We start from the raw sequence: 23,549 nt of genomic DNA on the forward strand, positions 1-23,549 counted from the left end.
AGTGACAGTATGATCCACAAATAACATTAGCTTGTTTCATTTTTGAGTAATCTCATAAATGCTCACGTTCATTGATAGTAAAGTTTTGGATTTAATGCTTGTTAGCAGCCTTTCGCTGAATTGCCTGATACTTTGGTGTCAAGAGTCCTGCTCCCAGTTTTTTGATTTCCTTTGCCAGCCAAATGAAGGCATAGCAGGAAGTGTTATCAGTTTCACTCTTTAAGTAATTACTGATGATTCAGTGGTTTAAAGTGTGCAAATTCACAGAAAAATCCCCCCATTTTGTGTGTTCTTTGTAAATTGAAGACTGTTGGTTACACTACCTTTGTGCATTTTTACCAATACAGTCAACAGGCATGACCGGGCTTTAAGTTTTGGTCTGAACTTCTAAATTTGTACGGCTTTGATGTGAGGAAACATGTTCAGAAATATGGGAAGAGTACTTAATTATTTCTCACCCCATACACGGGAAAGGGGAAAAGATGTTAAAGGGGAGTATCCTCCTAATGAAAGTCACTAAGCAATAAGAAATTTGCTTTACATTTTGAGGCTTTTATTTGCAATGAGTAAGACTCATGAACATGCTATAGGAAATCTATTTTTAAAAAGAACAGTTGCATTGTGGGGGTAAATGATTATTGGAATAAAGCATACTGTTAAATAACTTGTTTATTAGACTGATTTAACATATTTTAATTTTAATATAGGGAAGTGGAATGGTTTAATCTTCTTGTGGCAGAATTGTTTCATTGCTATATTTCTAGGGTTTAGGTATAATCAACGTCAGATTTGTCTGGGATGTTTGTCCTAAAATCTCTCAATATAAGGAAAAGCTCATGACTTCAGTCAAGAACATATCTTCAGATGCTTTTAATTAAAGCAATTTTATAATTATACTTTTATAGCTTGGTTTCTTTTAATTGCTTAAAGCATCACCTAATTAAGTTAATGGTCTTGAAAACAGTCTTTGTATTGTAAAAATTGTTAAATTCTGCTTTAATGATCGAAATAATGTAACTACAATTTCTACAGTTGTAGCTGATAAAAGATTGTAGGGGCATAAATTCCACACAAGAGAAYTTGAACAAGATAATCAGAGAGAAAAGTTACGAATTATTCTATCAGCTATRTGCAGCGTTGTGCGTACCAGTGTGTCTCATCACCAAAGAGATGCATTTTTCACCTCTTAATATTTTTCTTACGTCTGATTTTTTTTTTTTTTTCTAGTCACTGAAAATTTCAGACTGAATCAAAGTATGTATTTGGTTGATGGGCTTCGTCACTTCAGTGAGATTTGGTTTTCTGTATTTCAGTTAAAATATATTTCTAACAGCATCTAGCAGGCTCCTGGGAATCCCAGGTCAGCAAAATCAAGGTTGAAGAAGGCTTTGCGTTCAAGATGAAATGTGACAACCTTATTAAGACTTTTTGAGAAATACTGATATCTCTGCTGTTCAAGAGTTTTACTTTGAAGAAGTCTCTTTTTTTGCTCACTGTTCTCATCCTAGAATTTTAGGCAGCCATGGACCTAACCATTAAATGCTCTGAAATGGTAAAGGACAAGATTATGAACGAATTTTTTTTGAACTTTATTGGGGGAATGCATGGTGAGAAGGTAATATCTTATTCCTAAGTAAAATGGAAAGAATGAAGTTGGCATTTTTATCAGAAATGTATTCTGTACTTTAAGTCTATTGTCTACCAGCATTTAATAATAAACATTTGACATACRTGGAAAAATCTGATTGCTTCTCTACTGAAAGAGAAGGGGAGAGCTTTTTCTCTTTTTTTTTTTTCTTCTTTTTCACACTGAAGTCTCTAGGCTGGTTTAAAAAAAGCAAGGGAAAAATATAGTAAGACTAAGCAACTGTGTATGAGTTTAGCCATATTTGCTAACCAATATACTCTTAACTCACAATCATATGCTTAATAATTCTTAATTTGGCAGGAATTATTAACATTAGAACTATTATCAAGTATAGCTTTAATACTGTGTGGACATTCCCATATCTAGAATTGGGCAAGGAAAGCAGTGCATATCAAAAAGGAGAAAAAAAMCATGTTGTTCTTTGGTGTTCTCACTTAAAAAGTCTTTATTTTAAGTCTTAATATTTCAGCATGTCCTGAAATAGTACTTGGCTAATTGCTCTCTAATAGCTTAAATCATTAATTTTTTTTTAAGGAGGATACCAGAAGATAAGTTCTTACATTGGACTGTGCTAGCCTGAAACACTAATCTTAATTGTATTTAAATATCCAAGTTAGTAAATATGTGCAACTTAGATATAAAACAAGTGGATTTCATGTAGTAGTTCTGAGGTTGCAGTTAACTTCTAACAGTCCAGGGTGTTTCATATCTTGGAAGTGTAAGGTATTATCTGAACCAAATATGCAGCTGAACATACTATTCCCCCCCCCCCCAACAAAAAAACATTGCATTCTTTCAGTAAGATTGTAGAAAAATGATGAGGAAAAAGATTTCAGAACTTGAAGGTTTTAACTTTCTAGACTATTTTGTGACTGAGAAAAAAAGGAAGACAGCAGCTGACAAAGCATTCTGTGGTGGTGTTACAGCTTTRTATCAGTCGTCGTGTTGTCCTAGGGGAGTAAAACTGAAGTTTCAAAACGCAGGTAGGAAAGTGTGAATGCATCTCTGTTGCAGAGCTCTTGGAATCTTAATTTCAGGTGAAGTAAGAATTGAACTGGACAGCTGGAGAAGTATGAGCAGACAAACTGTTTTAAATTGGCCTGATTGTCAGCTCTGTTCAGCATATTAGCACTTCTCTCTAATGTATTTTATAGACAATACAGCAGAGCTTAAGGAAAATAAGGAGGTTGCTACACAGTTGCGTGCAAGGAAGTCCACTCAAACATGATGAAGTGCACAGAAGCTAATTTCACTACGATGGCTGTACTGTGTATTTCATGTGTATGCTTTGATGATAATCTTCAGCAGCACATTCCTAAACTCCRTCAATGCTTTCTTGTATTTTGTTGCTATGCAGTATCTCCAGTTCTTATTCCATCTCCACCACAAATAGGGACAGCTATGACACTGACTTGAAAGTGCTAATAAATATGCAATGTATTAATAATTTTCAATATTTTCAGTCTTCCTTTTTATGTTTCAGGCCATCTGTGCTTCAACTCCTTTGGTGCTACTCAGGCAATCTACTTAAACAAAACAAAAAAACCCTTTACTTTAGTCAAGTTTACTTGAGGARTAGTGTGGCAGTAGCTGGCTACAGCATCTTTCCTCTTAATTGGTGAGCCTTTCTGAGATGCCCTTCTCTGGACTCTCTAGCAAGTGATAATGCGAGTGACCCCCTGCTTTGGAGAAGGCAATGCAGATGTGGTTTGAGCTAGGAGATAAAATATTGTGCTTAAGGTGCAGCAAATTCTGGCCTGATTTTTCCAAGGGGARACTGAGAGTTCATATCCTAGATATGTGTTGAATTTATGGAGAATTGATTGAGATGTGTGGGATAACTCAYTCCTCCAAGGTGTCTACAGATTCAGACAGATAATCTTGAATATAAATCAGGTTTTCTAGTGTATTATGTTAGCTGATTAAAAAATGAGAACTTGGAAACTGGGTAGAACCACATGATGTCACTGTGCTCTTTCATAACAAGGTAAGAGGTCTTTTGGATGAATGAGGAAGAGGCTGTATGTATCATTTCTTGACTTTACTGAAGTCAGTGTCTCATGGCATTTTCTTGAAGTTTGGGAAACTTGGTTTAGATGAAACTCCTCTAAAGTGTTACGAGGAAACTGTTTAGAAGATTGGCATGAATAATCCTCTGTCAAAATGGTGAGGTTTATTTTAAAAAGCTTTTCCTTACTWCTTATGCATTCTCTTAAATATAACTCCAGAGAAAAAGAAAAGTGTTTTCTACCATCCCTATGGCTAGGTGAAGAAATAATGGATTTAAGTAGTGGAAAGGAAGGCTTAGATTTTAAGAAACTTAGCCTTGCAGCAAGAATCCTGGATTTTTAGGGTGGATGGTTAAGGAAACTTGTGGAATTCCCATCATGAAAGGCTCTCCAGAACAGGTTAAACAGGCAWCTCCAAAGAATAATGTGGTATGGCTGATCCTGCCTGAGGCCAAGAGACTGGATTAGATGACCTCCTGAGGTTTCTTCTAAGCCTATTTTTTTTATGTTCATATATGATTATTATTTTCTTAAATATGAGGTCAGATTCCAATACTGGATTCCATATCAGATACTCGTTCTGCAAAACGATCTGCAGGCCCCACTGAATTGMAACTATGTCTGAATCTTTTCTTCTATGGGAAAAATAAAATTATTGAGCTGCAAYGAATAGGTTCTTAGAGGCATTTTCATTATCATCTGTGGCTGCATCCTGTCTATACTGCAGCTGCCTTTAATACTACTGTTGGAGAATCTTGGGCTACATTATAGTATATTTACAGCTCTGGATGACTGCTTCCTGCTTTGAAATGTAGATACTTTCAAAACTTCAGRATACTGTTTACAGATTTTGCAGGCTGAGGGAGAGTGGAAACATGACCAGAAATAGCCTGGAGGACTGAGGGAGGAGACAGAGCTAGCAACCTGGGCTTTTGTTGGCGTTTGTCTTATGCTTGCTTCTGAAACTTGATAGACTGCTCTCAGCCATTATTTAGCTGTTATTAATTGGGATCTCCAGTTTGGTACATGTACTGTGTCTCGTGAATGAGAAATATTACAAATGTAGGTGTGGATTTTTTTTTGTTGTTTGTTTTTAAGGATGTGCTTATGCAAATTGAAGGACAACTATTTAAGTGAAGAGTGTTCGTTTAATGAAGAGCTGCTAAATAACTTGATTTAGTCTTTGTGCTTCAACATTATGGGGGCAGGTTTAGCTCAGCTGGTTAGAGCGTGGTGCTGCTAATGCCAAGGTTGTTGGTGTGGGCTACGCTGAGGGTTGGACTAGATGATCTCCAGAGGTCCCTTCCAACCTTATCATTCTGTGATTATTAATTTTGTCACTTTTTTTTTTAAGGGACATCTATTATGTTAGCTCTGTCTTTTAAACATCACATTATTTCTGTTCCATCCCCGTGAGCTTACAGGACAGTATCGTATCTTGTTTATGCATGGGAATCTGAGGTGCAGACAGAGAGAATGCTTGAAAGCTCCTGTTTAATTTTGGGTAGGAATGTAGGGTCAGGTATCTTTCAGAGSATTTAGTGTTACATAGAAATATGTATCTTTTGAATAGGGCATTTACTGGTTGTSAAACCAGTGAGTCTGTCAGGAAGAAATGAATTCTTTAGGATCACTCTTAGGACTTTGTACCTTGATAGAATTTTTCTTTGCTTGTTTCTGTTYTTACAAGTCCCTCAGCTATTAACTACATGCTTCCAGCTTTTGCAATAAACTACGGGAGAGCCTACAGAGAATGTGCAACAAGAATACTGTATAAAGTGAAGGCCTTTAATAGGGAAAATGTAGCGAGTGAACATGTTTTTAATGATCAGGTCGTAATACATATCCAGCATGGAGGTGAGGAGAATTAAGTTAATGCATACAGTTTTTGAGTGCTTGACTTTGTAGCAAGATACGTTTGCTAACATGGAGAGGTGGGAGTATCTCTTGGTATATGTATTTTGTGTATGTTGAATTTCAGGTGGAGCAAGGAATTTGAACTGAAGCTTACTTCAACTTATATTAGTACCTAGGTTTTTAGTGCTGAGCTTCATCCTTTCCAGGTTCCATCCCACTCTTGCTTCTATTTCTTTTCTATTATCTAATTTTCATTCCCTTGTCATTTGAAGTTAGTCATCTTGAGTGTTGCTGAACAGAGGGGAAAAAGAAAATAATTTTCTATTTTCTGCTTTCCAGCTGGAATAGCTAGGAGCAGTTACTATAAGGAAAATCGTCTTTTGATCTTGTAATTTTGAGTGAAGAGAGGATGCTTAATATCTCTGGGAAGGTTGCCCAAACAACCTGATCAACACTGTGAGTTATAGAGAGTAAATTAGCATAGAGAGAACTGACTCTTCAGGAAAATGTGATTTAGCCCCCCAACCCACACATACACTTTCTGAGGTTWACGGTTTAACCAGATATCTTCAGACAAATTGCAAAATTGCCTCCATCATACAAAGAGTAGCCCACCTGTGMAGGTTAGGTTACTATGCAAAAGCATGAATTTGTTTGTAGTACTTAAATGCTCTTATTTCARACATCCAGTATATCCAAAACTTGTTCCTTACCTCTCAGCCTTATTCTCAGATAGAACCAAGCAATTTTGACTGAAGCTTTTTTTTTAAAAAAATGTCAATTCAATGTACAAGGATCACAAAATTTTGACATAAAAGACTAGAGCTTTTGCAGAGTTACAAGAAACTGAAAAGTGCTTCCATCAGTAGTGTTAAAGAACCTTAATCGTACATTTCCATTTAAAGGGRGATTATAAATTTTACCCATATTCTTATTCATATCATTAAAAAAAATATATTCTGTCCCTTTTTGGTTTTGTTTTTCAGATGATATTAACTGTGTTTCTGAGCAACAATGAGCAGATTTTGACAGAAGTGCCAATTACACCAGAAACAACCTGTCGTGATGTAGTAGAGTTCTGCAAAGAGCCTGGAGAAGGAAGCTGCCATCTAGCTGAAGTATGGCGTGGAAATGGTAAGACAAMTGTTTGGTGGAAATTGATTTAAATATACATGCCATGCGTAAAAAGGTAAACTTACTTTTCTGTATGAATGATTTTGAATTTTAGTTTACTTTTTCTGTAGCAAACTTTGATGTAAAATAAGRCCTCTGAATGTGTAAATTCAGTGTCAGTAAAGATAAATGCAATTCCGTTCAACTTTTTTTTTTTTAATTCTTCCTAAATATGGAATATTTGATAAAATGTGCARGTTAGTAAGATGTCAGGCCTCTGAATTTCACATTTTCAGCTTACATAAACAAGTCAAAGGACTTGGTATCTACCACCCCTGCCCAGAGAGAAGGTGGGGATGGAGTGTTTTCAGCTTGGAGTTATTTCAAATAAGCATATATTATATGTGGGATGAGGAGRATTTAAATGAAAATATGGAATCTCAATGATCTTCTCTTATAAGTGGGTGCAGATCACTGCCTAGGTATCTTTCTGAACCTGTCTCCTCCCTATGTGAGGCATATGAACAGGACCTGAGATTTAAGAACAWTTTTTTTTTCCCTCCTATATCATGAGTAATAGAAGCTCTGCAGTCAGAATTGTGCCAGAATTGGATACATCTCCAGCTTCTTTGTGAACATTTCTCCTCAAAGGTTTGACAGTCTCCCTGGGGGTAGGGGGAGGCAGCAGTGCCTGTCTTCTGTTTGTGCTGCAGTTGTTATCTCTCAGAACAATTGGATGGGCAATTCTTTTCAGAAGTGTGTCCAAAAAACTCTATTATGGATTCTTTTTCTAGGTGAGTTCTTTCAATTATGCATAGTCCAAGCCTGCTGGTTATAGTATATTAATACATGAATCTGAGTGGAATAAGTGGGTGAGTTAAGATTATGTTTTGGTAGGCTCTTATCCTTCAGTTATTACAGCTGCCCCTATTTGAGCTTTTTATATCTTCTGTTTTGTTTAATGGTTAATGAGGTCATGAGTTAATATAGGATTCTTAAATCTTCCGTAGAGGTTTTTGTTTGGTTGGTTTTGTTTGGGTGGAGTTTTTTTCAGTTATGTTTGTTTTTGTCAGAGAAGCTTATTGCATTCTTCAGATGTCTGCAGAGCCCTTCGGTATTAGCAATCTAGAATAGTTTTGTCCTGGAATATCTTCTTCTCCCATAAACTGTTCTAAGACTTTATACAGACAAAAGGTGCCCAAAGAAGTTATTTCCTAATTGGATTTGAACTTGGGAGTTTAGGCAAGCGTAAGCAGGGGAAAAGCATGTTGTAGTTCTAGGAATACAAATTCAGATCATATTTAGAAAACTGCCTTTAAGGATAAAATTTACAAGGGGATTAAGACTTTTTCRAATTGGAAGTGATGAGTCTGTCACATACATAGATTTATGAAAGGGATCTGCCGATTAAGTGGTGAATAGCCCCAGAATATTCCTAGTATCTTGCAATCGGTTGTCTGTGAAAGTGTAACTTATATGGTGTTACTTGTCCTTCATTCATTATTTCTGCTTTTGCCTTCACAGTGCTTTSAGGGTGTGCTTCCTCAAAAATGTGAAGAATGTTATCAGCTAGCTTTAAAGGATTACTGGAAACTACTCAGTGATCCACAGCATTTTTGAAACACTTACACCTTTCAACCCTGGCAAATACAAGCACACATTTTCTATAATAACTTCTAAAATTGAGAGAATATTTTATTTGTGGATGTAACACAGTTTCTCAAAATGTCGAAGATTTGAAGCTAAAAGTTTCTATAGAGTGGGTCACTACAAAGAAATAAATAAAAATTCTCCAGAAAGATGCAGTGGGGGGACTAAGACTAAATTTAGCTAGTTTCCATGCGAGTTATGTGTCTGTGGTCCCACTGTAATCAATAGAGATGTTACAATCAGTAGAACATGAAGATCACTGATTTTGGCTAGTAATTGTCTGTTTGATCTTGAGCATCAGAGCTCACACTGTTCTTTTGAAGCAGACACCTACATACATACACCTGAACGTAGCTATCTTAATGTGGAGCGGAATCCTGCCAAGCTTCTACTTGTTGAATGAGGCTGTCAGATYGTTCAAAATGAGCAAGTAACTCCCAAGTTTCTTTAAAATTCACATGAAGGTGCCTTCATAAGTCTAGCTTCACTTGCTTAAATACCCTAAGTGATAAGTTTGTCTTCTACTTCATAAAGAACGTGGAATAGAAAGGATTAAAGAGAAAATGGGATWTTCAGATATGGGAACTGTGATCCAATTCATTGATATCCTCTATTTCTTGAGCTCTCGAACAGGCCAGTATTGTCAGCAAAAATGATGGTYTGCCCACTGGCTTTGAATCTCTGACAGGAATTTCACAAGCATTTTAATTTGCTTTTCTTAGACGTAGAGCATTGTCATAATGTCTGTGCGGTAGTGACTTTAGCTTCCTGCCACATAGTTTGGGGAATATGYGAGTTTGTTACTGAAACAACCTGAAGAATTTTTTTTAACATAGCAAAACAATGTATTTTTCCTTCAGCTGTCCTGAGAGCTAAGGTGAAAAACTTTTCACTGAGGCTTTTAAAAATAACTTTGCCTGGAGCAGAGATCTGATATGTAGAAAATCTGAGTCTGAAGAGTTAAATTCAGCAGTTACAAACAACTCAAACCTTGGTTCAGAGTGGGAAGTGGGAAGCAATTTGCATAGGAATTGTGGCAGTCTGTGCCAGGAAGAAAAAATATAGGGAGAGAGAAAGAATAAATATCTCTGACCCCTCATCCCTGATCCTCAAGAGACGTCGACAGATCTTTTTTTCAAAAGACTTTCTATAGAAAGTAAAATTCAAAATAATAATAATAATGAAACTTATGGATTGAATAAACATATTAAAGTGAGGTTTTTTTTATAGCCCACTATAAATGATTGACTGTCTTGCTAATCTCTGTGTGTTGCATAGGTGATGCATCACAGCTTTCTCTTTTCTGCATAAGACAGCCACCATACTTTTCCTCTTGATAACGTACTTGCCTTCTGTGTTCTGCAGGCAGCCACAGCCTCTTCTTTTAAATAGTCTAATTGAAAATACATGCCTAGTTGAAGTCAAAGTAATCAGGTTTGTAGACTGTAGTTTTTGTATTGGGTTAAAAAAGCTTGTGTGCCCAGAATCTTGTCAACTTTCTAAACAGTATCGAACTAATAAAAATATCTTCTCCTAATAATCTTCACTTCTTGTTGTATATGAATGTTTGTGCAGATAAAAACTGAGAAATGCATCATTTTATTTTTAGAGGGTGACAGAAACAGGCCATTTCCAGAAAAATGCTATTATTAAAATCCATGCAACTTTGGCACCAAAGATTATGCAAAATGTCTAGAATTTAGAAGAGGATTGAATAGCTTAAGTATTTATCATCTTAGTTTTTCTGTGCTTGTTTGTGTAGCAAGGAAATGTTTGAGGAGCTTCCCAAGAGTTGTAAAATAGTTGAGGTACTGATGGTATTACGGTTAAGGAACTGAATTTTCTCAGTTGCCTACTAAAAGGGGATTTTTTTTCTAATCTGTTTGATGTCTGTACTTTTTTCTCAGTTTCTCTTTTCCAGTTTCTTGAAATGATTAATAGTTGAAAAAGACAACAGCGTTTGTGCCTGATACATYGTTATGTTTTGTAGCACTTTATGCATTGTCAGGTTTTTCTTTTTTGTATGTGTTTTTCGWGCTGTAACAGCAGAAAAAACACAGAATTCTCTTTCTCATTCCCTTTAGCTCAGTTGGTTAGAGTGTGGYGCTGCTAATGCCAAGGTCACAGGTTYAGTCCCTGTACGGRCTGTGCTGAGGGTTGGACTGGATGATCTCCAGAGGTCCCTTCCAACCTTACCATTCTGTGATTCTATGAAATTGCAGTTGGTAAAGAGATCAAAAGACAGGTGTGATGCCAGGAACTCATCATATATTTCGAACATAAATGGATTTTGACCTTTAAATCCACCCATTACTCAATTGCCCACTTTCATTTACATCTGGAATGCCCTTCAGCAGTTGATGTTGTTGATCTTTCTGCGTTTAGTTGTAAAATAGAGGAAAATAACTGTGAAAGAAATAGGTGTTTACTGGAAACGTACTCCTGCAAACTTTGAGCACTGGGGGAACAGAGGGGTGAGAGAATGCGTTCCTGAAACAGCAGTGAAATCTCTGACTAAGATAATCCCTTACCTTGTATTCTGGTTTCACATAGAGCAGATATAAATGCTTATCACGAAACAGCAGGATACCTGTAYTCAGGATAAAATAAGATACTGAAGTCTGAAAGTTACTATAATTTAAATATCAGGTATGTAGTTTCAACCGAAAGACTTTCACAGTACTCTTCCATCAGTATGTTTACCTGTGTTTTGGTCTTTCAGAGTGTTTCAGTCATTACAGAATACTTACAACTAGCTCATTCTCAAAATCATTGCTTAAAAGGAAAGAATTGAAATTTGCTTTTCAAGGTAGTCTTCCAAAATTTTCATCCGACTTAATCTAAGACAGCTTTTACAAATAATTGTAAATATTCATCTTACAACTTTCTAGTTAACTTTTCATTAAAAACAAGTATTCTGTAGACAAACTATTAATATCCTTTTAAAATGCAGAGATCCAGTCTATTACTACTGTATACTCCTATTTCACYTTCCCTGTTTTTTGTTTTCTATTTAAACTTTAAAATGAAAATTAAAGTTTGAAACAGTATTGGGAGAACAATTACTGAAAAAAATGTGTCTGGAGCTGTAAGAAGTGGGAGAAGTTTAACTGCAGTATTGATTATTGAAGAGCAAGTATTTCTGGAAAACATTCTTTAATGAAATCATTTTACAGCAAGTATAATAAGATGATTCTTTCTGCAATTTTTTTTTTGTTTTGGAGGAGGGAATGTGGACTTTAACACTTGACGTAAGATATGATGAGAGTTGATGTCTGTTTCCTCTTCCTCCTTATTTTCTGAATCTGTTTTGTGTAGCTATTTGCACAGAACAACTAGTGCTGCTGCTTTTTTTTTTCCTTCTGTTTCAGTGTCATTCTAACCTTGTTTTCTGTCTAATTTAGAGCAACATATTGTTGTTGCAACAATCCAAGTTGTTTGGGTGKAAGAATTACAAAAGCAGTACAAAATGTCTTTCTTTTCTCTCCATGGACATGTCAGAACAGTATTAGCCTTGATTCTTTAAGATACTTTATGTGAATAGAACCTTTTTATTTTGAATAGCTTCTAGGATCGGGGCCTTGACTTGGAATGGGAGAGCAGCCTAACCAGCAGTGGTGCTGCAGCTGCTCCTCACCACACCAGAATTAGCCCAGCCCAATTGTGGATCAGACATCCAGTTTCTTGGTACTTTCTTATCAAGCTTCAGTTCTTGCTAGGTTCAGCTAGGATTTTTTTTTTCCCTTGGCGGGGGGGAAATCCCAAAGCTTCAGTTCTTCTGCTTCCTAATGTCTCTGAACTAAATCATGTAGGTATTTTATCCATTRTGATCTTTGTAAGACCCGTGGTGCAATTTCAGTGGATATGCTTCAAAGCACTTGAAATCTTGCCTTACTTTAGGAGTTGAAAAACCTGAAAATCRTGTTTTTAAAATTCCTTTTCAAGAACAGAGTTATAAGAAGCTGCTGGCCATATTCTTGTGTGTGTAGGTAATATTGACAGTGTTTCTTGGAATCCACTTAAGTGGAGGGACAAGAAAAAAAAATTTTTTTAACCTTTTTTTGAGCCATATAATTAGTCTGTGATTTAAATGACACTTCTCCACTGAAAATAGCTAGAGCTAACTATTGCTTGTTTTATTTACCACAGCTATAGTCCTGTAAAAACAGAACTCTTAATCTAAGAAAAAATGGAGAAGCAGTGTGTACAGTAAATCATAAACAAATGAAAGTGATTAATCTGTCTCCTCCTAYGCTAATCTTTTGGATTTCATACCTGAAAGTTAATCTAAAGGATTGTTTCTGTTTTACCAACCTCTAACTCTACGCTTACGATTCTTACTGTATTCAGTATCACTTTATCTATATCCTTGGATATGCACRGTGTGTAAAGATTGAAAATTGAGCAAGGAAAAGGCATATGAGAAAGTTTGTTATCAGATATGAGGATGTTATCTCTGCTCTGGAGATATTTCAATTCATTTCCCTGTGCAGAATTTCTTTTTATTTCTTCTTATCTAAAAAAATTAATTGGAAAAAAACAAAATTCTCCCTCYCTGTCCCAAAATTTAATCCACGATTAAAAAGAAATATTTTCTAAAACACATACTATGGTGTCATTAGCAGAGCTGGATTTGAGAATAAAACAATTGAAATGGAGAAAAAAAAAAGAATTATAACAACTTTGGTTTAGATTTAAGCAAAAGTATCTTTGCACTGCAGTGTCTAAAGAATGTTTCATCTCTTCAGTTAAATTATTCTTCAGGTCAGTGTTCTGTGAAGACGGTCACAACTTGGTCCTGTAGTCTGCCTTCCAAATAGCCAGTGGAACAGTGGTTTGGGTATTGAGATGAAGGGGGAAAAAACAGATTGGAGATAGTTACTGAGGTGAGGTGCTTAAGGATCAGAGGTGTGAACCATTCCTCTAGAAATAGTGAGTGCATCTCTTTCACTGGATATTTTTGGAAATAATATTTCCCTAAAAACTTTGGACAGTATGTGGAGGGAAGTATACTACTTATATACCAATTATTGTTATTCTAATAACAATATAAATATATTACTATTTTTCGTCATGTAGCTTCTGTTATATGCTTGTCTGATGTGGTCAACAATTAGAAGTTTGGTCTTAATAATGGGATTTCTGTATCTTCAATGTGTGATGTTTATTTCAGTGAAAAGGTTTCTGATACTCCTCAGTGTTAATAGCAAATAGCTGTTCCTGGGAGGCTTTAGCTGTCTTGGAATTTTGTTTGATGTGTAGGAAATGTTTGATACAGAACAGGACACAAATCCCCCCCCCCTTTTTTTTTCTTAATTGGTTAAAGATATAAAGCCTTAGGATGTTGTAATTTATATATTGGAAGTTGATTATAAAGGAATGAGGAGATCTTACTAAGATGTTGATGAGGTTGGACTACTTGACATGACAGTTCTTGTCAAAACATTTACTATATTAAGTACATTGAGAATCAAGTGATGTAAATACATTCTTTTTTGAGTAGTATAATTACATATCCCAAGAGTAACAAGGTGTATGTACACATACATATTTCATAACACTTAAAAATCTAGGTAAATTACATTATAAAATGCATACGCGAGATGTCCCCCCCCCCCTTCTCCTCCCACCCCAACTTTCCCCAAGATATTTGTTATATCTTTGAATAGTTCTGTCCTCTCATGTCAAATGGGCTAAATATGAAAGGGATAACACATTTTTAGAGGTGCTGTCTGATAAGAGGTAGTGTGGTTTGGGAATAGAGGGTTTTTTGGTTACAGCGATGAAGAATGCAAACTCTACTCTTTGGGTCCCATGCAAGCCTATTTTTCTGTAATAATCTTGGTTTGACTGATCAGAGATGAACCTAGCAAAATAATAAAATCTCTGGTAATATCAGTGTGTTCTAATTAGAAGATATTTCCTAATACCATGCTGAGTATTGGGAGGATCCTAAAAGGAAGATTTTTCTACCTTAAATGAAAAATTTTTCAAAATAAATACAAGTATCATTCTGGAAACATTAAATATATTTGTAAATATATATTCATTTTGAAATTCGAAATATATGGTAGGTAACCTTCTAGTTATAGTATATTTGATAGATTTGAAAGAAATACTGTATTATAACAATGTTTTTATTGTCTTTAGGTGAAAACAGAAACTTACTCTTGCATAGAATTTAGCCTTTATTTGCGCTAAGGTTTGTTAGTAATTCCAYTTACATTAGAAGTTAATATCCAACCCAGTGCATAGGAATGGGTGTACCTGCTCAAGTGCTTAGGAGATGGAATATCAATATAATGATTTGTTTTTAATCTGAGCAGAAAGCATGAGGTTCAAACCAAATGCATTGTTTTAATAACAGAATTAAAAAAATCCATCTGAGAATGAGAAGCAAAGATGCAAAGATCAACCATGTGAAAAGTATTGTGATGAAGAGTTCCTGACATAACTAAACCAGTGTTTGTGAATGCTGTTTTTTCTTTTTTTTTATCTTTTTTCTGGTTTTACAAACTACTTGCAAACTGCTGTTAAGCAACAAGCTATGTTACAGTAACAGAATAACTTTAATACAGTTGTGTCTGTCTGTTTCTTTGATTCTTCCTAAGGGAAGATGTGTTAGATAGATTGAATTATTACAAAAAAGACATTCTGATTTTTAGTGAGTTTTAGAAAACTTTTCTTAAGATAAGTTGAGTGACAGGTATTTTCTTTTTGTATTTTTAGAACGTCCCATACCCTTTGATCACATGATGTATGACCACCTACAGAAATGGGGTCCCCGCAGGGAAGAGGTAAAATTCTTTCTTCGTCATGAGGAGTCACCAGCTGAAAGCAATGAACAGAGTAAGTACACTTATCTTGTAGTGTTGGTACATAAGCATGCTTAAAATATTTTCTGAAGTGATTGATTGCTGTAGAAATTGTTGACAGTTTAAAAGAAGAACAGTTTTAGCAYTGATAGCTAACATGATCTGATGATGCATGTCACAAATTTTAAACACTTTATTTTAATATTTTTTTTAATTTAGCTCTGAAAGCAGTTAACAAGGAAATACAGACTCTGTCTTAGCTACTGTGCAAGTATGGGATAGCAAAGATAAGAACCAGAGAAGCTGTCTTTGAACTTAACTCTTAACAGCTTTCTCTTCCACGTATTCACCCATTTGCCATTTGAACTTTTGTAAAATTATTTTGTTACTCTTAACATCCTGTGGCAAGGAGTTCAGGAGTTGAACAGTATATCGGATGAAGAATTGTCTCTGGATGATCATCTATAAGGTCCCTGCATTTTGAAGGAATGGGATTGATTTTATTCCCCACTCTCACCCATCCCTGGCAAAAAAGAATCTGAACTTTTTTTGCCTCCTTTAGAAACTAAATTTAAAATCTGTGTGTGTGTGCGCTTGTGTGTGTGTAGTTACATTTCACATGCTGAAAAAATCTCTGGTCTATTTGTTTCTGTGGAAAAAGTACTTGTAAAAAGAATGCTGTATTAAGTGGAGACTTCTTAAAAGAANTTATGAGAAGACTTTGAGGTTGCGCATTATATGCTTTATGGCTGTCAGACTATGTGAAGGAGAGGAAAGGAATCTTGAAGTGAGATATATATTTGCATGCTCAGATTATCCTTACTCATTTGACTAATCTGACTACTTCTGACAATTAAATTTTAAGTTTTGGCTGAGTCCTTATTGCTTTAAGCTGAGGTTTCTTTTCATGTCTCTAAATGGCTGCTGGTTGCTTTGAGTGCCAGATGTAGCAAGTCCAATAATGTATGAGGGATTTTTGTATATATTAATTCTATGCTTGTAAAATACTCACCCTTTGGGCAATATCAGAGCAATATAAATTTAAAATACATTAAGAAATTTAAGATGTACCTGAAAACAGTTTCTTGTGCATGGAGAATCAAACATGCAAAGCTTTCTAATTAATTGTTGAACTATGGATCAATTTGTAGATTAAAGATCTTTCTAARGCCTTGGAAATACTCTCTCTAATATATGCATTTATAAGCTCAGTTGGAGCTGCTGCTTCTTGTGGATGCAGAATAAGAAACTTCATGCTCAGTTCATTCCCTTTTATAAGACGGCTGCCTAAACATGTGTCAGAAAAGTGGGACCTACATTTCTTTACTCTTAACAGAGGAAGCCTGTGAAGTAAACATTTCATTTCTGTTGATTCCGGTGCTTACAAAGAATAACCTAATAAGGATTTGGAGCTAGTAGAACTAAAATTCACGGGTACAGGCTTTATGTAATAGCAAACAGAGGATAGTGCMGTGTTGAAATGAATAATAAGAATGATTATTTTGCTCCTACAAGAGCAAAATGAAACTGTACTGCAGTAAATAGTTACAYATGAAATGCTTTGTTTAGAGTTATTGTAAGCAATTACAGAAAGAAATATTTTTTTCCTCTCAAAAGATGGACTTCTGTATTTCCAATGCACAAATATGTAGTACACTTCCTCTTAACTATTTATTTTTTTATTTTCTGTCATTGGTGAGAATTAAAAAGGAGAGCTCTGTATATTCATAAATGTGATAACTGAAGGCTTAAAAAAAGAGGGGRTTATAAAAACTACAGATTCAAGAATGTTGGAGAAATGGGCACAGGGAAACCTCATGAAGCTCAACAAAGGCAAGTGCAGGGTCCTGCACTTAGAGAGGAAAAACCCCATGTAGCAGTACAGGCTGGGGGCTGAYGTGCTGGAAAGCAGCTCTGTGAAGAAAAACCTGGGAGTCCTGGTGGACAACAAGTTAACCATGAGCCATGTGCCCTTGTAGCCAAGAAGGCGAATGGTCTCCTATGGTGCATTAGGAAGAGTGTTATCAGCAAGTTGACGGAGGTGATCCTCCCTCTCTACTCAGCCCTGGTGAGGCCACATCTGGAGTAGCGTGTCCAATTACCGGCTCCCCAGTACGAGAGAAATATAGCACTACTGGAGAGACTCCAGYGTAGGGCTACAAAGATAATTAGGGGACTGGAGCACCTCTCGTATGATGAGAGGCTGCAGGAGCTGRGCCTGTTTAGTCTGGAGGAGAGAAGACTSAGAGAGGATCTTATCAATGTCTACAAATACCTTCACGGAGAGTGTCAAGAGGATGGAGTTAGACCAYTTTCAGTGGTGCTGAGTGACAAGACACAAGGTAATGGGCACAAACTGAAACTCAGGAAATTCTATCTGAATATGAGGAAAAACTTCTTTACTGTGAGTGACAGAACACTGGAACAGGTTGTCCGGAGAGGTTATGGAGTCTCCTTCTCTGGAGATGGTCAAAACCCACCTGAATGTGATCCTGTCTAACATGTTTTAGGTGACCCTACTGAGCAAGGGGGTTGGACTAAATGATCTCCAGAGGTCCCTTCCAACCTCAGCCACTCTGTGATTCTGTAATGGAAACTATTTGTGTTGAAAACTGAATTTCTATGTAAYACTTTACTTTTAGGTGGTCGTCAAGCCCAGAATCAAAGAAATGGAATAAATCTACCTGTGGAGAAACGTACAGAGAATGGGGTATGTAATAAATCCTAATGGTTTAACATTGGAATTCAATTCAATTCAGCTGATGTTTTAAAAAATTCATGCTTTTCTGTTATGGTGGGAACTAGTGAAAGTGTAAAGGTCTTGTTCAGTTGTGATTTTTATTATAAGAGTGTGAGAATGGTTTGTTTTTTTTTCTTTATGAACTGCATGAAACTTTCTCTTTAGAGGGGAAACCCACCACCACCACTCCTTTGTCATGCAAAGTCCTAGTATCTAAATACTGTATTTTTCTCATCTGTCTTCCTCTGTCTTCCTCATCCTGTGTGAGAAAGAACCAGCTATATTACTCTTGTATACTTGTATTGCCTGACCAAACATCTGTGCTTGTTTGATTTGCCTCACTGATACTGGTTCGTGACTTAGCCTCGTATGTGTCAGTGTGAAAACATATATCTATGGATTAGGAAATTTTCAGATGCCGATGGAAGAGATAAAATTCCCCTCAGAGCTACCTCTTTCTACTAGTTTAAACTTACTCATTCGGTTCATTTCCTATGCCCCTTTTTTTTTTTTTTAATGAAAATATTATCAGGTTTCTAATTTAAAATACGTGTTATATAACATAAACTATCTGTTAGGTAGTGTTCAGTGGTTCCTGATTTGAACATTCTCTATTTTACAAGTAAAATATAGCACATCTTTTTCAAAATCACGATGGCTTGAAAACTTTCTACTGCAGAGCTGACATTCATATTGCTTTTTTTCATCTCCCTTCATCTTCAGTACCAGTAAAGATTCTACAAGCTGTCTTCTGCTTTCATTCACTCAGARGCACTCTGCTACTTTTACTCAGGCATTCTAGCTACATTGGTCTGTTCTTTCATACTTCCACATTTCAAGAAAAAACTTGACCTCATCAGTTCATAGTTGTATTGTCTCTGCAGAACAGGTTATGCGTAGCAATTTAGAAAGTAGTTACAATAAACCTATCTTTTTATAAACATCTATAGTTCTCTTTTTTTCTGGGTGAAGTAACACTTAATTAAAATCAAACAAAACTGATCAGATTTTCGTGTTCAGATGTCTTAAAACTCAGAACTAAAAAATAAATTTGCTGCTTCAGCAATTTAGTACTTGCGTRTTGCCTGATCTTTGGCATCTAAAATTCACATGCACATTGAACAAAGTGCTGGGTTTTGTTTCATTCAGCTGTTCAGCAAGTTTTCAACTCTTACCAGCTGTTTTCTGTGTGGCATGTGGACCTAGTGGAAGTAATTTTATTTTTCTATTCAAAACAGTTAATCGTGTATTGCTCTCTGCATTTCTTTTTCCTGTAGAGAACACTAGCTGATATCCTGTGCTGCACAGCCCCATTTATCCTGCTGCCATTGTCTTAGTGACAATGTAGTGAGATCATAGTAATGTGCTAGGGGAACATAACTCTTTCATGACCTCCCCAAATCTCTTCTTTCATGTAAGTGATAGCACATTGGCCTCCTTTGAGACATAAGTATCTTTGGAAATTTGGACTGGCATGTGCAGTATGCCTTGTAATCTGATTTCTTGGCAGCACTGAAGTATATGAAAATGCACCTTTGTGTCTAGTTTGGTTTGCTGTTAATTTTGTGTGTAAAACACAGACCTGGTAGCTTGATTAACACTGCTRTCAGTGTGCTATTCAATGTGTGTTAAAAAACAAAATGTTTGACCAAAAAATTCTAATTTATTAGAGAACCGTTCACTTTAGAATGGACTTTCAGCAACTTTACAAAATTACTACAAACACAAGAAACACTAAAAGACAAAGAGGTTATATTAATGTAAGTTGCTATGTGTTTTGTTCCAAAAATGGTACAAATGAAGTTGTGAAAAGTGTATAAAACTATGATTTGCAATTGTACCAAGTTTTCAACTGGAGGGGGAGGGGGAAAAAGAGATGGCTTCAGGATCAAGGATTTAATCAGCTTATGCTTACGTAATGCGTTAGGCTTATTCATTGTTACTGGCATGCTAAATGTTAGAGTAGCTCTAAAATCAATACAACCCAATGGAACATTGAAGACAGCTAAAATCTTACCAAATACATTCAGGTATATTTTTGCTGTAWTTTACYGCTTTAATAACAAATTTATTATTATTATTTYAATATTTTTGTAAACTTAATATCTGGATAGAGCTAAAAGTGTGACATGTGGAAGACTAAGGTGAATGTTTGCTTCAATATTTGAATCAATATTCTGGGATAAAATGATAGTCTGTCTTACTAGAATTCAATTTAGGTAAAACTACAAATTAGCAATTTGTCATATGCAATGTCTTTTCTGTTCTTTGAAACTATGTGTATGATCAGCAATTATTAAAATAATAGTGTGCTTAAAATCACAAGATTATATAAATTCTTAATCTTTTTCGTAWTATCTTTCAAATAAAAAATTATCGTTAAGAATAGAGTAGGTTAGGTCTCTTTAAACAGTGAAGCGTGTGTTGTTGTAAAAAGAATACTTATCTGTAAGTACTCATTTGAGAGCTTTGTTTTTTGTCTATCAAAGTATAAGAGGAAACTATGTGCGATGGTATAAATTGACTAGTTCTCTTACTCCTGAGATGACCTTTTAGTGGGTTTGCTTTTAGTGACAGCTTTGACTTTGAAGTGGAGTTTTGCTGCAATCAGAACCTGATCTCTTTTCATCACCGTCTAGAAGGTATACATGTACGTGGAGATAAGACTTGCATAACCAAGCACTTTCCTTTGCTAGGGAGACAGGATAGTTTCTCAAGAGGTTCTTTTCTCTGAGAATAGTTCTCTTCCATCCTTTTGCACGTGTAACTGAGCCAGTTTGATCTGGACACAAGTAATAACAAGGGAAATTCTAATTAGATAGTGAGGGGGGAAAAATACATAATGATAATAATCAGAACAGATTTCCCAGAGTCTGAAATTTCTGTCCCTGTAGATCTTTAGAGCTTATCTGAACAGTGTCCTGAGCTTTCCAAACCACTCTGAGTGGAGGTAATTAGACCGGATTGCTTCCAGAGGTTCCTTTATACCTAAATACCTACCTAAATTCTGCCTAATAYCTACCTTTGATTCTGTGGTCTTCAGTATTCTGATGTTCCAGACGTCCTTATGCCATTTAGTAATTTCCTGATTTATATCAGTGGCCACAAGAGTGGTCGTACAATGCTGCCTACTGTTTGTTTCCATATGTCCTACACTTCATTCCATAGAAGGGCTAGTGGTCTGAAAATAGTCAGAAAGAGCAAGTACAGTTCTAGCCACTGGGGGTCACTAGTACCTAGAAGAGGGACCAGAAGTCACCCGTAGTGGTGAAACTGCCAGTCATCAATAGGAAAATCGGAGTGGATCAGAGATTTACCTAAAGGAAGTACCAGAAAGAAGGCTGACCGGATGATGACAGATTTTCAGATGAAAATCTAATCAGATGACCACGAAATTTTTTGAGATGAAACAATGGAAAAGCAAAGGTACATTAGGAGATAAAAAGGACTAGCTACAGGAAGATGGAAGGAAAGTGTATAGAGAGAACAGTAGCAGCCTAGTGTAATGAAAGCAGTCTTGTGGGGTGGGTTGTTTTGTTTTTAATGAAGCCAAATACTCATTAAAGAATTTAAATTATTTGGTTTAAAATATTTTTCTACTTGATAATCTACTCTGGGAGAATAAAATATCAATTTGTAGTCTTCAGTGCTATTCTCTCTTCAACTTCTTTTGCTCTTTGTAATATTAAATTTCCACTCCCAGTTTAGAGAGAATATCAGTAAGCTTTTTTTCTTGATAGCTATTAATTGAAGCCTTAAGCCAGGAATTACAATGTGGAACCTGATTTTTATCTCTCAGTATGAAATTCATTAGCTTTAATGTAATGCAACTTAGGAAGAGGAAGAAAACTTCATCACCCAAACTGGAAATTATGTTCTTGTGAACTTTTAGTCTTGAAGCTTTGACAGACAGATGAAGTCGAGATTAGAATTCTGTGCTAATAGGTAACAGATGAGCTTTAACGTTTATAGTAAAGTGGATACAATCTGACTTTTAGTACAAGTTGCAATAGGTGGTTGAATAGTTTTAGGATGAAGAGAATATTCTRACTTCAGGCTGAAGGGGAACTGTTCATGGAAATTCAGTTAACAGGGAGGTTAAAACTTCTAGGTTTATGTATACACAAAGCAGCTATGACTAGYACTGAATTAATTGGAGAGAGTGTAAATCTGAGAGATAAATCTGGATCTCTCAGATAATCTCAAATAATTTGTCCATTTTTTTTTTTAACTGTCCTTGGAAGTGTAGTGGCTCTAATCTACTGCAAGTAGGCATCGTATATAAATGCTAGAAGTTCTTGTGACTTGAGAAATCTGATGGCCAGGAGGCAATTTAGCATTTTAGAGTGCATAAATGTTTTTTGGTTTACTATGACACCCTGCTGCTCTATTAAATGCCATTTATTAATTTGTTTTGTTGCACTGTGTGCTATGTGCAGCACTGTAGCTTGATAAATGACAATGAAATTCAAGTTGTTTAACACTTATGACAAATGAGTCAAGTAACTAAACCCTGCAGCATCTGAATTCTTAATAATTAAAAAAAATAAAAATAGTTCCCTGAACAAGTCTTGAAAGCATTTTAACTTACAGCTTTGTAGACATATACTTTTTTTTTCTTTAATGAAGGAAAAGATATCCTTGGAAGAAGCTCATATTCACAAGAGGCAGCACTTAATGTAGTTTGATTTTAAAAATGACCGAATAGAAAAGTTGTCAGGCTTGGTAGTCTAGAATCTTCAAGATCTCATTCTAACCAAATAATTTCATTAAAGGATTATATAAGGTAATTTAAATGCAAGGAACTCTAACAGTTTTCAAGGAAAAATGGCTTCCTTTTGAGGCAATTTTCTTGGAAGCTTCCTAGAACGTTTTGACTGTGCAGAAGTCTAGTGATTAAATCAGAACCAAGTTCTTCAAAATTTCTGCTGRAGCTTTGTCTCTTCCTTTTTAAAGGAGACAAAAATGATTGTATCTGCCACGTTTCCTGGTGTGTTCCCTGATCTGAGACATACATTCCCAAAATTCTTTTCCCTGTGAGAGAGGGGAACCTTGCTGCACCTGTGCTTCAGAYTTCTAATGCAAACCCTGGGCCAGCTTGATACAGTTTGGATTCCACTCAGAACTAATGCAGTTCTTTGTTAAATTTATCTGAAGCCTTTTCCAGAGATGTTGCAGTATTCTGCTCTTCAGAAAATACAAAAACTAGTCCAACTATTGAACATTACATTAGCAGGTTAAAAAATGACAATCTAAAAACTAGTTTTGATGTGTCCAAATAGTTTTTGAATTGCTGGGCTAGAAATCCCAGGCTCTCTATCCTTTACTAAAAAACAGTTTATGTAGTCTAAAATACCTGCAAGACTAATAACTATATGATCTCATAGAAAGAACTTTTGTGAAACTAAGGAATCCAAATGCTCCTAAACTGGCATGTCGCTCTGAGACCTGCCAGGCAGAATCACATCATTTGTAGGTCTGGAACGTCATGAACCCTRTTTTAACATTTGACTATTTGGGGAGGGGAAACACTCTACCTGCCCACTTGGAACATTGAGAGACTGTTTTCCTCCATGTCKTCACCATCCATTTACATCCTTCTTAATCTTTGTACATCTAGCTACTCAGTATCTWTCTAGATAGGTGTAAGTATGAGAGAGATTCATTTATGGTGTGCAGATTAACACATTTTTCACCCTTTTTCATGTGTATGTAAG

General features: G+C 35.8%; 1 protein-coding gene across 5 annotated transcripts in view; it reads left to right on the forward strand.

Moving 5' to 3' along the window:
- The window catches only part of PPP1R13B (protein phosphatase 1 regulatory subunit 13B), a 70,550-nt gene that overhangs the window by 13,478 nt on the left and 33,523 nt on the right, over positions 1-23,549 (forward strand). For all 5 annotated transcript variants that reach the window (XM_085317357.1, XM_085317355.1, XM_085317358.1 and 2 more), the window contains exons 2-4: positions 6,501-6,648; positions 15,007-15,126; positions 17,735-17,802. In XM_085317357.1, coding sequence (XP_085173483.1) covers positions 6,501-6,648; positions 15,007-15,126; positions 17,735-17,802 — 336 coding nt within the window. The remainder of the gene's footprint in view (positions 1-6,500; positions 6,649-15,006; positions 15,127-17,734; positions 17,803-23,549) is intronic.

Source organism: Rhea americana, unplaced genomic scaffold (assembly GCF_003343005.1).
Source record: "Rhea americana isolate MKP2758 unplaced genomic scaffold, rheAme1 scaffold_5, whole genome shotgun sequence".
NCBI lineage: Eukaryota > Metazoa > Chordata > Aves > Rheiformes > Rheidae > Rhea > Rhea americana.